Source organism: Brienomyrus brachyistius, chromosome 2, assembly GCF_023856365.1.
Source record: "Brienomyrus brachyistius isolate T26 chromosome 2, BBRACH_0.4, whole genome shotgun sequence".
NCBI classification, from domain to species: domain Eukaryota; kingdom Metazoa; phylum Chordata; class Actinopteri; order Osteoglossiformes; family Mormyridae; genus Brienomyrus; species Brienomyrus brachyistius.
Genome location: NC_064534.1, coordinates 29012174 through 29028008, shown reverse-complemented (window position 1 = coordinate 29028008; position 15835 = coordinate 29012174). Strand labels below are relative to the sequence as shown.

At 49.2% G+C, this 15835-nt stretch overlaps 1 protein-coding gene across 2 annotated transcripts in view; it reads left to right on the top strand.

The window, feature by feature from the left end:
* Positions 1–11037, top strand: part of zswim6 (zinc finger, SWIM-type containing 6) — a 52355-nt gene extending 41318 nt beyond the window's left edge. Inside the window, exons 9-14 of one of the 2 annotated variants that reach the window (XM_048984487.1) lie at positions 881–1134; positions 2314–2449; positions 7126–7283; positions 7497–7660; positions 8259–8340; positions 9944–11037. In XM_048984487.1, coding sequence (XP_048840444.1) covers positions 881–1134; positions 2314–2449; positions 7126–7283; positions 7497–7660; positions 8259–8340; positions 9944–10806 — 1657 coding nt within the window. In that variant the 3' untranslated portion in view covers positions 10807–11037. The remainder of the gene's footprint in view (positions 1–880; positions 1135–2313; positions 2450–7125; positions 7284–7496; positions 7661–8258; positions 8341–9943) is intronic. The other variant, XM_048984497.1, reaches the window with a different exon arrangement.
* The last annotated feature ends 4798 nt before the right edge of the window (positions 11038–15835 follow it).

Genomic DNA, 15835 nt, shown 5'->3' with positions numbered 1-15835 from the left:
TATTTCTCATGTATGGCTGGAACGAATGAAAATTCAGCCCCGCCGTAATTATAATTGGTTTGCTGTAATTCTTTTAGAAGTCGTAAATCTTGCATGTTAGCATGTCAGGCTGGCTCTGAGCTCGTTGGGTCCCATTGAGGATCCCAGTGGTTCCTCATTATCTGCTCCTTCAGCCTAAGCAAGTCCAGATTACTGGGGCGGGCTGGCCTCGTCTCGCCTGGCCCCGCCCCATCTCGCCTGGCCCCGCCCCATCTCGCCTGGCCCCGCCTCGTCTCGCCTGGCCCCGCCCCATCTCGCCTGGCCCCGCCTCATCTCGCCTTGTCCCACCCCATCTCGCCTGGCCCCGCCTCGTCTCGCCTGGCCCCGCCCCTGCAAAAGATTTTGAAGCCGTATGCAATCAGGGCGGGGGCGGGGGAGTGTTCAGATCCACCAGCTCAGTCTCCTTTTCTGCCCCCCTCCTGCCTGCAAACCCCCGCCCGAACCCCTGCGCATACCTGCCTGTCCCACCCCGCATTGCGGAGTTCTGTGCCAGGGACCACACTTCCGGCTCCGGGCCTTGCTACCTTTCCAGTTCCCCTGGTCTTGGTCCCAGTCCCGGGACCTTGAGCCTGGCTGGGCTTCAGAAACTCGGCCTCTCCACGATGTGTTCCTGGCCGGGAGAAGGGAAGGCCACCGTCCCCCGTCCCCCGTCCCCCTCCACCTGTCGGCCCCTGGGTTTTAGACAAATGTCACAGAAATCAGTGAGGCGGCCCGACTGCTGCCATTGGTGCATTCAGTAGCGGGGCAGAGACCGCAGAAAGCCGCCGCTCCCGCTCACCAGGGTCCGGAATGTCAACCAGGCTCACACGCACTCTGCCCCCTCTCCCCGGCAGACTCCGGGGGGCCCGGCGAAGTGCTCGGACCCGCAGCCGTGTCAGCCGGCGCGGCTGCTGGAGGACGGCGAGTCGTACCTGACGCTGGCGGTGGAGATGGCGCTGCTGGGCCTGGGCCAGCAGAGGAGCATGCCGGATGGCCTCTACGCCCAGGAGAAGCTCTGTCGCAACGAGGAGCAGCTCATCTCGCGCCTCCAGGAGGTGGAACTCAACGACTCGCTCATCAAGATCTTCCGCAAGCAGGCCGTCTTCCTGCTGGAAGGTGAGGCTCCGGATCAGCACCCCACACCTGCCTTGACGATCGGAAATGAGGTTCTGAGCAGGCTGGGTCCGTCTGAGCAAAGCAGATATCAATACTGTAATTATCACTCCCGCCTCAGGGGCGTAAGGGTCATCTGCAGGTCACATGGTCGTCCTGCTTTGTCACGTCAGGTGAATGTCGCTCTGGTGACGTACGGATGTGTAGCCGTACCGGGCAGTGAGATCTGTCACATTTATTGGGATATCAATACAACCAAAAATGAATTAATAATAGTAGTGATAATTAATAACAAAAAAATAAAAGGGGAATCGGTTGGACATTGTAATGTTTGTTCATATTCTGAAGAGAAAATTATTCAATAATAACTTTAATTGGGTTTTATTTGGTTATAGTTTCACAGTTTAAAAAACATGAATAAGTCTGCTGCTTGTTCTGTTGTAATGACAGCATCCGGACTCTTTTAGCCGGAGTCTTCTCTGCTTCCCAGTCCTCCCTGGACCCAGAAACGTTACGTATCGGACTCTTCCTTTTTAGAATGATAATAGTGGCCTGGCCTGTAGTGGATCAGGCTGGAATGAAGCTGATTGAGATTTAACAGCCTCTCCATTACGGGAGAGAGGAACTGGGGCCGTGTTTCCCAGCCCACCAGCCCAGAAGACCACCCACCCACCCGCGGGTCACCAGATAATGAGGTTCCCATGCTCAGCCCGGGGAGTGGGCCCGACTGATGCCGGGGTGCTGGGGCCGCCCGCGTCTGATGTGGGTTGTGGTCGGGGGCCAGTGCAGTCAAAAATAAACTCATTATGGAAGGGGGGAATCTGAGCCCACACATATGGCTTTTATAGGATGATAGCTTATTTTCTGTGCAACTGTAAAAAAAAAAAAAAATATATATATATATATACGGTGGCCCATTATACCGACACAGCGCCTTACTGCAGCACATCCACCCCCCCCCCCCCCCCCATCAGAACTGCACTGCAAGATCCCCCGGAACACGATGCACACCATCCGGGTGCTCCCAGCTCCACGCTGACGATGCCGATTCTAATTAGGCAGATACTGACGCCTTCCTTTGTTCTGATTTGCTGAAATGTCAGTCTTGATCGGCGTCAAGCCGTCTCCCGAACGGGGGCTAATGCTCTGATGTGAATTATCTCTCTCCCCCCTTTCTTTCAGGTGGGCCTTACAGTGGTCTTGGGGAGACTGTTTACAGAGAGAGCGTTCCGATGCACACGTTTGCCAAGTACCTTTTCACCTCCCTGCTACCTCACGACGCCGAACTCGCATATAAGATTGGACTGAGAGCGATGCGGTGAGTACCTGCTGCCCACCATAGCCCGATGAAGGGGGGGGGCGACGTCCGGAGTGACAGGGGTTGGGGTTACAGCTTGTGGGCTGAGCTTTGTACATTGAGCGTAACACGATGGAGTGGGCTCTAGAGAGATGCCGGTGGTGAAGGGATGCCTGACAGAGCCCCCCCCCCCCCCTCTATTCCACATGTTTAGCAGGGTACTCACACACTGTGTGTGGGGGGTGGGAAGGGAATGCTGCAGTCCTCGGCAGCCTCTCGCTCTGAGACGCGCCGTAAGCTGGGACACCGCCCGAAATCACAGGGCGCCTTCCACGCGTAAAAGTCGCTAAATAATTCATCGCTGTCGAAAATTAGTTTTTGGGAAACGTGTGAATAATGAATCTGTTTCAGGGGGTCTGCTCTGCTTTTGGGGGCCTTGGAGGGTGTCGCACTATTATTTTTGCTAATTCCATCCCCCCTGTATTCTGCTGCTCCATGGCCTGTATAAAGGCTGTGCTATTCCTCTGCTTATTGGCTTGTAAATATTCCGTTTTGTTTTGTCTTTATTGGGCTTTTTTGTGTCCTCAATCAAGCAAAGCATTGGCTGAAATAGGTTAGCTCCTTCCACAGTTAGTATTATTATTATTTTTGTTGTTGTTGTTGTTGCAGAGCTTTATTCTCGTTAGGTGCCGTTCCCTCTCCCGGTTAGTAGTCTGCATTGCGCGGCTCTCAGTTTGCACGTCATGCTTGATGCGCTTATGGTGACGCCATGGGACCGAATTCCAGGTTGGGACCGTGATTCCAGCCCCGGGACGTGACCCCTTGCTCTAGTGATAGTGACGGACATCACGCACAGCAGGACGCAAAAATAAACAAACAAATAAATAAAATGCCGTGAGCCGCCATCGCCCGGCGCGCCTGCCAAGCCAGAGACTCCAGGCCGCGCGTGTTTACGCCGTAGGCGTGAGGCCAGGGCCGAATGCTGGGTAAATAAGCACTTTCCACCGAAAACGGAAAAGGCCCTGCCTAACCCTCCCTTCCCCTCCCCTCCTTCACTCCTGCCCCGCTTTGTGTTCTGCAGGCACTGAACAGGGGCTGGGCCAAATAAATGGATGTTAAACGGGCAGAACTCGTGATTAATGGGTGGAGGAGAGCGGGTCGCCTTGGCTACCGAAACGCGCTCGTCCTGCAGATAAGGAAGAGGGCTGCCCGTCATTCTCTATGCAGCACGTTTATCTGTTTTGTTTGTGCGACCTTGCGATGACAGTAAAATATCATTTGGCATAATGGGGGCAGGATCCTGTATCCAGGGCTACTCGAGCTCCAGGATGTGACCTCGACATGCCGTCTTTGAACCCGCACGTCCCTGGAGGGGAGGTGGAGAATGTAGCTGTGGTCGGGGGGGGGGGGGGGGGGGAGAGGTTGCTTCAACAGCCGGGCAGGCAAAGGAAGACGGGATCAGAGTCAGGGGCTGTGTGGCTTGTAAGTGCAGTCGCACCTCCTTACGTTCTGGGGCATCCTGGAGCTCGTTGGTGCACATGGCATCCGATTATCCTAGTGGCTGACTGGACTGCAGGCCCTCAGTCTTCAAAGTGCAATGGACACCATACACACACACACACACACACACACACACACAGATTATGTATCTATATCTTTCTGGGGAGTCTCCATTCATTTCTATTGAGGAAAAATCAAATCTCAACAATGACACCCTGATCTCCTACACAGCCCTGACCTGAACCATAAGTAACCAAATGCAAATGCATAAGTAAGCAAAATGCAAGACTTTTGACATTTTTGATTGCATTCCCAGATTTTTTTATGAAGTTGAGGTTATCCTTGTGGGGACCAGAAGAATGTCCCCACCAGGTAAAAAAGTAACTGTTTTATCACTTTGTGGGGGTAATTATTACACGCAATTTAATAGTTGCAAAAACACACACACACTTCTGCACACGCTCACACATGCTGACATATTTTACAATAATTGTGTAGCTGCAGGCAGTTAGTCCAGAAGGTCCAGGAATTTTTGTCAATATCCATATGGAAAACAAAGCAGAACAGTAAAGACCTTCGTGGGAGGAAGGGAGTGGCAGAGTCAGCTGTCCTGCTGGCTCGTTCATTTATCAGTAATAACGTTACCTGGCAGGTCCACACAGCAGACTGGCTGGATGTTTTTTTTACTCGGTAAGATGTGCAACACGGAACACTTTGTAGGTATCTTTTTTTCTTCTTCCTGGGGTGACTCCCAGGGACGAGGGAAGTGATAGCACTCGGCTTTTAGAGGGTGGATCGGGAAGCGCGGTGCCTGTCCCCGAGCGGGCGCCCTGCTCCAGGGCGTATCATCACCTACAGCTTGCAGCGAAAATCCCAAACCAAGTGCTGAATGTTTTGGGAAATTTGCGTCTCTCTGCTTTTCCCACCTTTTTTCATCATCTTCTTCCCTTTTTCCCCCCCAGTTCTTTTTGGGTAACGATCATGTCGGTTAAAGTAGCTGAACCGTGTAATTCGTTTAGTTAAGAAACTGTAAATTGTGAGGCAAGCATAATGATGTCTCCCCCAGTTGTGTGTGGTCAGTGCAGGTTTATTCCTGTTTGCTGCTTATAGGACTGCGCTTTTTCCTGGGGAGGGCGCCGGGTTATGAGGTCATTATGTGCCGTCTGGGTCCCCACTTCCGGTCCGCTGCCATTTTCAGCGCCGCCTTTGAGGTTTGACCTCGAGGTGAGAGAGCGGTTACGGAATAAACAAGGGTGAGAGAAACTTGGTAGGGGGAGGGGGGTGGTCTCGGCGTACGCAGCTGCAAATGGGCCGCGAAACGGTGGAACTGGTGTACCTGTGACGGGGTGGTGGGGGCGGGGGGCTGGATTTCCTCGGCCGGTTTCCTGGCTGCGTTCCTGCGGTTTGCGGAATTGTGCAGCTCAGCAGCTCGGAGCGGCGTGGAGGAGAAGACCTCCGCCGGTGCCAGGGTCTTTGGGCTGCCGTTTGTACCCCAGGTTTTACCGCCCCTGAGATTTTTCACGGACTCTTTATGCGAAATTCGCACTTTTGAAAACGACAGCGAATGTAGAAGCTATTTTTATTCATTTTTACGAGTGAATGAACGGAAGTCGTCATTGACGGAGCCGGTACAGAGGGAAGGACTGAAACATGGAGAAATACTGAGGAATATGAGGGGAGCCGTGCATATGGAGGAGAGAATTCGGGGGGCGGGGGGGGGGGGGTCTTTGCAGTCTGCCAGTCAGGAAGGCGTATTTAGGAAATGACAGCACCATCTTTAAGGGACGCCGTCTTTATCAATCTCTTACAGGGCCAGTGGTCCGACATCTTGCTCTTTCCGTTAATTCAATAAGGCCTGTCATCTCCAAGAGAACACTGCAACTCATCCAGTTAATCAGCCCCTCCCCCATCCGATCCCTCCTAGGTTGGTGGGGTGGGGGGGATGCCCCACCCGGTTATTTAGGTCCCTGGCGCATCTTGCGCCATGCAGAGCCTCCTCGTCTCGCTCTGGCAGTAGCGCAATACCTGCGGTGGCCGTCCCTGCAGCCGGTCGTTTAAAAAGAAGAGACGGAACTTTACAAAGTTTTTCCCTTCCTTTCCTTATCCCGCGGAGTACAGCGGCGCCTCCCTCTGGGTCTATGCTTTTAGCAACTCTTTAATGCATTTTGAATGAGATGCGTGAACCTGTTGTTACTCTGGGATCGAGGACGCTGATGAAAAGATTATTTTTATTTGTGCTCTGGGTTCTGGAGTCTGTTCCCCACACATTCTTCCCTCGCTTGTTGTTTCTCTGTCTTTATTTTTGGCAAGAATTAACCCAGTTGTGCACGTCAGTTACAAGGCGAGCCGTACGAGTCTGGCCTAGTTCCGATTTCGCTCCGTCGGCGGATGCGAGATTCGACTGGGAGGACCTGAGAGGGGCCGCCTGAGTCACCTTTGGGAAGCTGCCGCGGTCAGCGCCGAAACGACGGCAGTCATTAGCTCGCTCAAAAAAAAAAAAACAGAAAAATGCATGAGCTGGATACAGCTCATAAACATCAGCGCAGTACAGACATGCCGACACCCGCTTCTGGTAACACAGCAGGGTAAACTGCACGCCCTCCCCCTAAATTATCCATGTGATGCGATGACCTCAGGAGACGCCTTTTATCTGAAATGGGCCGTTTTGGACGCCTGCACGGCCGAGTCCTGACCGGCCCTCTTTAATCGCCACGCTTTTGTAATCTCCCGTAAACAGAGATGGCCACATGGCCACATGCCGACCTTCCCTGTAATTACCACCAGCGGTAGTTTTATGGGAAAAACTGTCTGTCCTACCTCCAGCTTTTTCTTGCGAACATTATTTCCCAGGATGCTTTTCCGGAAACATACTGAATTATGTCCCAAACTGTATAGAAATGTACAGCTTGCGTTTGAACCGCGTTCTCCTACATTGTTTTACGGTAACATGTAGATGTGGGTGACTGAGCTAATTGAGTCGTATTAGACGTTCCTTCTACCCTTTATGTAACTGACCCGATGTGTGTGCTTCCTGTGCTGTGCTGCCTGTTGGGTCCACAGCACCGCACTCACTTTCTGCCCACATGTATGTATGAATATTCGCAGCTCAGCTTCTCGTTTGGAAGCTGGTGTGACTGCCGCCGATGTCAGGAGTCAGAGTGCTTCTCCATCTAACATGACGCTGCTTTGCTCTCCAGGCTGCCGGTGCTGGAGTCCACGGCCCCCACGGGGGACCTCTCCCGGCCCCATAATATGGTGTCTGTCGTCCCCAACCGCTACCCGCGCTGGTTCACCCTGAGCCACATCGAGTCTCAGCAGTGTGAGCTGGCCTCCACCATGCTGACCGCGGCCAAAGGTCAGTCGCCGCCACCTTTCGATGGGGGGCAGTAGAGAGCAAAAATGGCCCTCATGTTTCTCCTCTGGCCTCAGCATCTCCCCCTTCTCAGCTGTGTCACATCAGCCAGGGTCACTCGTTTCACTCCTGTGCTGTTCAGGTGTCACTTCAGAGAGATTTCTTTGTAGTTAAGTCGTAGACGTGTAATTTTTTTTTTTCATTGTTGGCCTTCAGGTGACGGACGGCGGCTGGAAACGGTGTTGGAGTCCATCCAGAAAAACATCCACTCCTCGTCGCACATCTTCAAGCTGGCCCAGGATGCCTTCAAGATCGCCACGCTCATGGACAGCCTGCCGGACATCACCCTCCTCAAAGTGTCCCTGGAGCTGGGCCTTCAGGTAAGACGGCCGTCCCCCCCTTGGAGCTCGGGGGTGGGATGTGGGCTCACACGCCACAGGCTGCAGCCTTTGAGCCCGCTGGGGCTCTGCAAGTTCTCATTCCTTAATATTTTTGTTCTCTCTCCATCCCGGCCGTTGGACCTACATTTGCCTGAATCTGAGCTGCCGCTGTTTCATAGACTTTTGCAGATAGACAGTAGAAATGCTGATTTAAACGACTCTTTTCTTTTTCCTTTCTTAAGCATCAGTATATTTAGTTGACTTGCCGTATCTATGGCTATCCATCCTCTCTCCACCCTATTATCCATCATGCTGGGCAGAGCCTCCACCCGCGGAGAATCGCAGTGAACCGGCAGATTAAATTGCAGAGAACGATTGTTGATAAAATGAATGGATTAATAATTTGGGTGACGTTATCGGTGGCGCTGAATGGGACAGTTGGTGCTGACTGCTCCGGCCGCGGTAACCGCCTCCCCCCAGCAGAGACGCTGATGTAAACGCGCCGCATGGCCTGTTTGTGAAAGCCATCCTTGCCGCCTTATTTCATCACCCTCCCCTCCACACTGAACGCTCTCACTCCTCCCCCCTCCCCCGTCAGGTGATGAGGATGACACTGTCGACGCTGAACTGGCGACGCCGAGAAATGGTGCGGTGGTTAGTCACCTGTGCCACCGAAGTAGGTGAGTGATGGTGTCACCAAGCCGGGGTGCTGTGGCCGTTGATGGGGGAGCGCGTGACCCTTGCTCACATGACCCTGAAGGGAGGGGGGGGGGGGGTGAATGTGGTGAGATAAAGGGCACCATTTGGCTTCCGTCAGAGAGAAACTCCATCATATGCTATAGACGTGTTGTGCTGTAGGTGGTCACATTATTTGGTCTCCAAACAGAGAATCACATGGCCGCGTGATCTAAGTGGTTTTAAAAGACGTGCCGGACGTGGTCTCAGAATCTCACAAGCAGCCTTCGTCCTGTGATTTTCACACTAGGATTTAGAGAATGGAGCGATGAACGAAAACCTACCGGACCACAGCAGATTTTGTGCCTGAAAACCTTGTTAATGAGAGAGGTCAAAGTGGAAAGGCCAATCACAAGGGCACAGATAACTGCTCACACAACAGTGGGGCGTTTCTATACGATGAATAGCCTGTATATAATAGTGAAATTATATGTATATTAATAACTTTGGGTATACGTCTTTAGTCGCTCACCTAATTGGTCCGTATTAGTGTTTTTTGTTCCATATATTTAAGGGTTTAACCCGGTGACAGTTGGTGCACTATTTAAGAACATTTCTCCGCTATAAACAGATTCTGAAATTTATCCATTTATAGGGCTGTGGATTGACTTCGGTAGCTGTAGTTAGAAAGGACAACAGCCTTGTTTTCTGTGAGTCTTAGGGCCCCTGGCTGCAGGTCCTTAGCTGCTACTTTGTGCCGGACAGCTCTCTCGTTCAGAGGAACGGGCTGCTTTGCATTTTTAAAGAGAGATGTATGTTTTTAGCCCACTCACTAATTGGCACACTCCTTACAGCTAATTATATTAAAATATTTTCCTCAGAATGTAATGATAGTGTCTTCATTTCCTTAAATAATTTAGTGGGCTAAAGACTTTATTTTCACCTTAAATATGCATAAACCCTCAGTTCTTGAAACATTTTGTAATTTAACAAGATATTTTAGTTCAGTTATTTTTTTTTTAATGAATTAATATTTTAGCTGTACTTCAAACAGGTCTGAGTATTCCACAAGTTGTGACATAAATTCTAGTTTTTGTTTTTTATTTATTCTTAATCATCGATTAATTTTATGTTCTGCCCCAAACTCAAGGTGTATAATGTACGTCTTTTCACCCATCCCGCAGTATGGCGAAGGTGACATTTCCCTGTATTATACATAGCTTGTAAATCTCCCAATATCGAATGAATACAACTTAGTCATGCTTGAGGAAATGCTGATCCGATTTGGCCATTTCCATCACTTGATCATGGAGTTCTGTCAATAGAACAGGCTTCCAGTTCTATAAAATCGAACTGATGGAAACCTGCATGTTGTCAGCTAAGCAAATTTTAAAATTGATTTGACATGCACTAACCTGACTGTGCATTAGATTTTTTTTTTTTGATCAATGCCTTTTTGTTCTTCTTTCTGAATTATCAGCAGCCATATCTAGGCCTCCTTGAAAGGGGTTCCACTCTGAAGTTCATGGGTGTTAAGCCAGGGTTCCCTACCAGAGCTGACATGTGGTCGTAACGCCGTTTTGTGTTCTCTCGCTACGTTGGTCACAGGAGTGTATGCCCTGGACAGCATCATGCAGGGCTGGTTCACGCTCTTCACCCCCACGGAGGCCACCAGCATTGTAGCCACCACAGTGATGTCCAGCAGCACCATAGTCAGGCTGCACCTGGAGTGCCACCAGCAAGACAACCTGGCGAGCAGCGCGCGGACGCTGGCACTGCAGTGCGCCATGAAGGACCCGCAGAACTGCGCCCTGTCCGCCCTCACGCTCTGCGAGAAGGACCACATCGCCTTCGAGACGGCCTACCAGATAGTGCTGGACGCCGCCGCTACGGGCATGAGCTACACGCAGCTCTTCACCATCGCTCGCTACATGGAGCACCGTGGCTACCCTCTGCGGGCCTACAAGCTGGCCACGCTAGCCATGACCCACCTGAACCTCAGCTACAACCAGGACACGCACCCGGCCATCAACGACGTGCTCTGGGCCTGCGTCCTGAGCCACTCGCTGGGCAAGAATGAGCTGGCCTCCATCATCCCCCTGGTGGTCAAGAGCGTGAAGTGCGCCACCGTGCTTTCGGACATCCTGCGGCGATGCACGCTGACCACCCCGGGGGTGGTGACTCTGCACAGCCGCAGGAACTCTGGGAAACTGATGTCGCTGGACAAGGCGCCGCTCAGGCAGCTGCTGGACGCCACCATCGGGGCCTACATCAACACCACGCACTCGCGTCTCACCCACATAAGCCCGCGGCACTACAGCGAGTTCATCGAGTTCCTCAGCAAGGCCAGAGAGACTTTCCTCATGGCCCACGACGGACACATCCAGTTCACGCAGTTCATCGACAACCTGAAGCAGATCTACAAAGGCAAAAAGAAGCTGATGATGCTGGTTCGAGAGCGCTTTGGCTGACGGAGCACCCTGGCGGCCCCCGTTTTTTTTCCGTTTTCTCTTTGTTTTTTGTTTTTGTTTTTCTCGAGCCTGCCTTTGTACCCCTTTTGACTTAAAATGGACATATAAGGAAAATAAAGATGGGGAACTTTACAAAGGAGAAAACTTCACAGAGCCACACCGGTATTACGTATGTGTATAGAACCATTTGTTTCGCAAAAGAAAAGAAAAAAAAACGGTCATGTTGTGAAAGTTTGTGTTTGTTCATTCATTTGTAATGGAGGGGGGGAGGGGGGTGGTAAAAGAGGAAGAGAAACAAAATGTTTTTCAGTTTATACTGAGTATATGTTGTCCAGTGGCAAAAGCCCGCGTTCAGTAGCTCTCCTGTTATTGCCGTGAAACATTCACAGCCTCAAAGAAATGGAAAAAAACTACGGCTTTAAACCAAACGGAAACGCCTCCATCCTAAGGGACAAGTACCTCGTAAGGATCCAGCTTTACTCCCACATAACTCACTCGCGTGGTTTCGCATAGCGGTCCTGTAACAGAGCAGCAAAGCGAAAGTGTTACGGAGGGAAGAGCAAGTCGGAATACTTCTTAATAAAAGTAAAAACACTATGATTTTCCGGTTTCCAGGGTTTGACTGATTCGCAGTGCCGTTTTTAAGTTCCGGAGCGGGGCACTGACATCACACGTGTGGAAACTAGCGACTGTCAACATACATTCTCAGGGATTTCTTTAAAAAAATGAAAAGGAAAAAATGAAAAAGAATGAGAGCATTTATTGTACTGTACATACTATAGTATATGTCTGAATACTGAGAGAAAAAAAGGTATACATTAACTAATTTATAAAGATATTCTATGTAATGCAAAATACTTGAAGCTGCAGTAGTTTGGTTTTTACACAGAACATATCAGAAGGACTAAACTGGCCTTGTTTTTAGGGGGCTGGCTCAGGTGGGGGCCGGCTTGGGTGGGGGCCGGCTCAGGTGGGGGCCGGCTTGGGTGGGGGCTATCTCTGCTGGCCATCTATGCAGAGTCACTTCTCCGAACTGCATGATTTTTGACTGGTGTATATGTAAGAAACGCAGCCGAACTGACTATACGTAGCCGTACGCGAGCCGTAACTCCTAAGCGTGCACACGCTCACGGTTTTAAAAAGAGCACCGTAGACAAGCGGGACAGCCGGGGAATGGGCCGGAACCTCAGGCCACGCCAACGTCTCGAGAGACAACCCAGATAGTTTGGTCCCACTACGTGTCCAGCGCTGTAACTCCGACAAGATGCGACTCCTATCCTAGCGGAAGCGATGTGTTGACTACCGTAGTCCTATGTTGAAACCGAAATCGTGTAGAGTTTATTTTATTTTATTGTTTTTATGGTCTTTTTTTATTATTTTTTTGTGCCCCTTCTTCGCAGTGCAGCAATAGTCTCTGAACGCTCCATTTATGCACAGGAACGCACCGCATACCCCAGTCGAGCGCGGCGCTCCCTCGGCGTCCCCGCGGCCTGCCGCGGCATTACCGCGACATTGCCGGAGCTATGCGTGTAGGCTGGCTTGCCTGTTCTGCTAGCATCCTAAGTATGTGCCGGACTGGAGGTTGCTATGTGGATCTGACTGTTCTAATTTCCATGCTCTTTCTCTCTCTTTTACCTAGTTTGTTCTCTGGAATTCCTCGAACAAGAAGAGCCTTCTTTCTTGCCTTGTCTTAACGCTTTAAAATAACCAAACTGGAGTTCTAACTACCAAACCTGTTCATTAAATGAAAGCCAACCAACTTTGGTTACAACTTTAGTGTCTTTTAATTTTAGCTGGATGGTTCTGTATCTCGTGCTTTTAAAAAAGCTTTTTTGTTTTGTTTTGTTTTTGTTTATTTGTTTTTTTTTTTTACATTTATGGTGCAAAATGTCGTCCTGTGTCACTTGTTCCCTCCATTAGAGGATTTCCTAGAGGATTGTTTGTAGCTTCTTTCGTTTAGGAAACGAAATATCATGTTCACCATTTTATTTATTATAATAGGTAAAAGATTGTACTTCATCTCCAATGTATACATGCTCATGAAGTTGAAATTAAGATTTGATACGCCGATATCAATTTATTTATGTAACTAAATCACTGTTTTATAAACTTGTTAATGATTGAATTTTTTTTGTTTCAATTAAAATTAATTTTTTTTTTTGAGAGGTAAAACTGTTTGGATCTTTATGTGAAGTTACTTGATGCATGCTTTTGCTAAATGTATTCTGGGTTTTTTGTTCTGTGTTATATTCTGACACATCTAAACCAACCATAACTAAACCATTAGTTTCAACGTTTGAATACATTTTTGCTTTGCGGTCTGCCAATAATTTTTCTCTTTTCCCCTTTCCATTCCCTATTTAATGAATATGGAAATAAGATTATCATAGGACCCAAAATCCGGCTTCCTTAGTTTGCATAGTGACGTGCCAAATGGTGTCCTCATCCTCAGATAATAGCAAGTTTGTTCTCTCTCCTCCCTTTCTTTGGGTTGTTTTTCCCTCTCGCCATTCCCACATTCTGATCGACAAACTTGTCTAGCCTTTTTTTTCCTGTACATTCCCAAGCTTTCAGCCATGTATGAATGCTTTCAGTACAAGCCGTGATCTCTGTATATGTGTAAGTCTTGCGCTTGCCTGATGCAAAATGAGTGGCAATTTTCAGGTGGACTCTGATGTGTGGGTGGTATTGAAGCAGGCTGGTCTCTCTGGCTCCCGTGAAGTATACATATTTCTGCATGACCTGCTCCTCACGTCCTTTGTTGACATTGTGGGTTTATAAAGCACAATATTCCTTCTCGGGGGTGAGGGTTTGTTGGCTCATCTCAGGTCCAGGTTTTCGCTGTTGGCTGCTGTCAGGTTTCTGGCAGCTGGGCCTCCCCAGCCCTCATCTATGATTGGAAGAAAGAAAAAAAAAAAACAGAATTCATCCAATATACCTTATTTTACTGCTTTTTAACCACAAGTCTAGTTAGTTGATCCTTTTTACTTGCTGCCCTAATGGTCTTGTGCTCGTGTCCATTGATTTCTGGGGGAAATTTCAGCCATTAACTTCGAATATAGTGTCATTACAGAACTTTCTACAGTGCTCAACTAAAATCTGTCAGAGTTAAGTACGCCATCATTTGGTACAACAGCAATACAATGGAACATATCAAAACCCACTTCAACACGTTTCAATTACTGGTGCTGATGATTCATTGCTTGGAGTGCCCGGGCTTCAGACCATCTTCTACGTTTGAAATGTATATGTCTGTATGTGTTTGTTCTGGGTTCCTGCTGTCTTTGTCTGGGACAACAAAATGGAAGACATGTCAAAACCCTCTTTCTGTAAGACCTGAATGAGTGGGAGTCTTAACCCCGATTGGTGCCTCAGTTTCTTTGGTTGAATAGTCACGTTGTGATCAGTTTTTTTTTTTTCAAAGAAAGATAATGGATGGCATGTCCAGATATTCTCTAAAGCAGAAGTGAGACAGTCAACGGTGCGAGATGGCCTTGCAGAAATTGATTGAAAGCCAGGCGGAGCCAGCAGACAAGAGAAAGGGAAGCTCTGGATGTGGAAGATAGCCGCTGTTTATCTGGTCCCTTCGTTCATCTGTTGGGGAAGCTCACGGACGTCGAGCGGCAGCACTGGGTGGAGCACCAGTCGAGGCGGAGGGACGCAGGAGTGTCGTCTGGGTAGAAAGCCTATAGCAGTACAGCCATCCAGGTCGTGTGGGCATGGCGGTTTGCTGGATGTTGGTGCCACAGAGACCGCTGACCACAACGCCGTGTGGGCATGCCCATGAAATAGAATATTTGCTATTTATATTTCAATGACAGTCAACCTAAGGAGGCCCTGTGCCACTCCACCCTGGGTAACAGTACTGCATATGTTCCAGTCCAACGGGTTCATAATGTGACTCAATCCTGAGTCATGAGTTCGGAATTCACTTCCGTTGGCCCAGGAAAGCAATGTAATGAACCAAACTTGTACCAGGGATTAGTTACCTGGACTGGTTCCAACAAATATTTACACTTTGACAAGGAAAAAACTGTCCACACTGTTAATTGGTAATAAATGTTTTATTTATAGACATCTATTTATTCTCAGAATACAAAACAATCTGGATTTCATAGGTGTTCAAAGTGCTATTCTGTATGTTAGAGTGCACATAGTGACAGTCTTCCATTTACAAACACAGAGTTTGATATAGAATAATCTCCCTTGTTATAGTATACAAACAAATTTGCTTGATTCAAGCTGTCATTTTCAGAGACGATTAACCCCTTAACTTTCGCTAAGGTATCGTTTCCATTCGCTCAGGTGGAAATTTATGATGCTGATTAAAAGTTGTGGTTATTCTCTCACTGAAGGCCAGTTAGTTCTTAAATAAAACTTGTGCTGGGGGGAGAAAATGGTTAGTTTGCACTAGACAAAAACAAACAAATGCCGTGATGCTGGCTGATGACCAACACAGACTCTGCCTCTGATCAAAGGAGCCATGATAAGGGAGAAAAAAAAATGGTTAAGGAGATCAAGGTGGGTTTAGGGATAAAGAATTACCCAATTCTGGAGTATTAGGTAGATCCTGTGTGGTGAGCTGCTTGAGCAAGGCTGGATTTGCAACAGTAAGTTGTTTTTTCTTTCTTTTTCTTGGTTTCAAAAAGAAAACAGATATGCAGGGGGACACCCAGGCCCGACCCAGAGCTGTGTTTGTGCCACAGACATGTTTTATTTTCCCGGGCTGGCTGAGCTGTTCCATTTGTACCGTCAGTAATAATTGATCAGAACTGAGCTGTAAGAGGAAGCTCTTGGTTGGGGTAAGCAGGCCTTGATGTCAGCGGTGGGTGAGAGTGGTGGGGAAGCGGCATGTTCTGGCCCAGAGTCAAGCAGCAGGGGGGCCACAGCCTGGCTGGCGTGCACCGTAGAGCGCGATCACGCGGACCGGCGCCGGAGGAGATTCCCCTGCAACTTCCACCCGGCCGCACACTCCGTCACGCTGACAGCAGCTTCTGCTCTGAGGCCCTGCCGCAGATGTGCTCGTTAC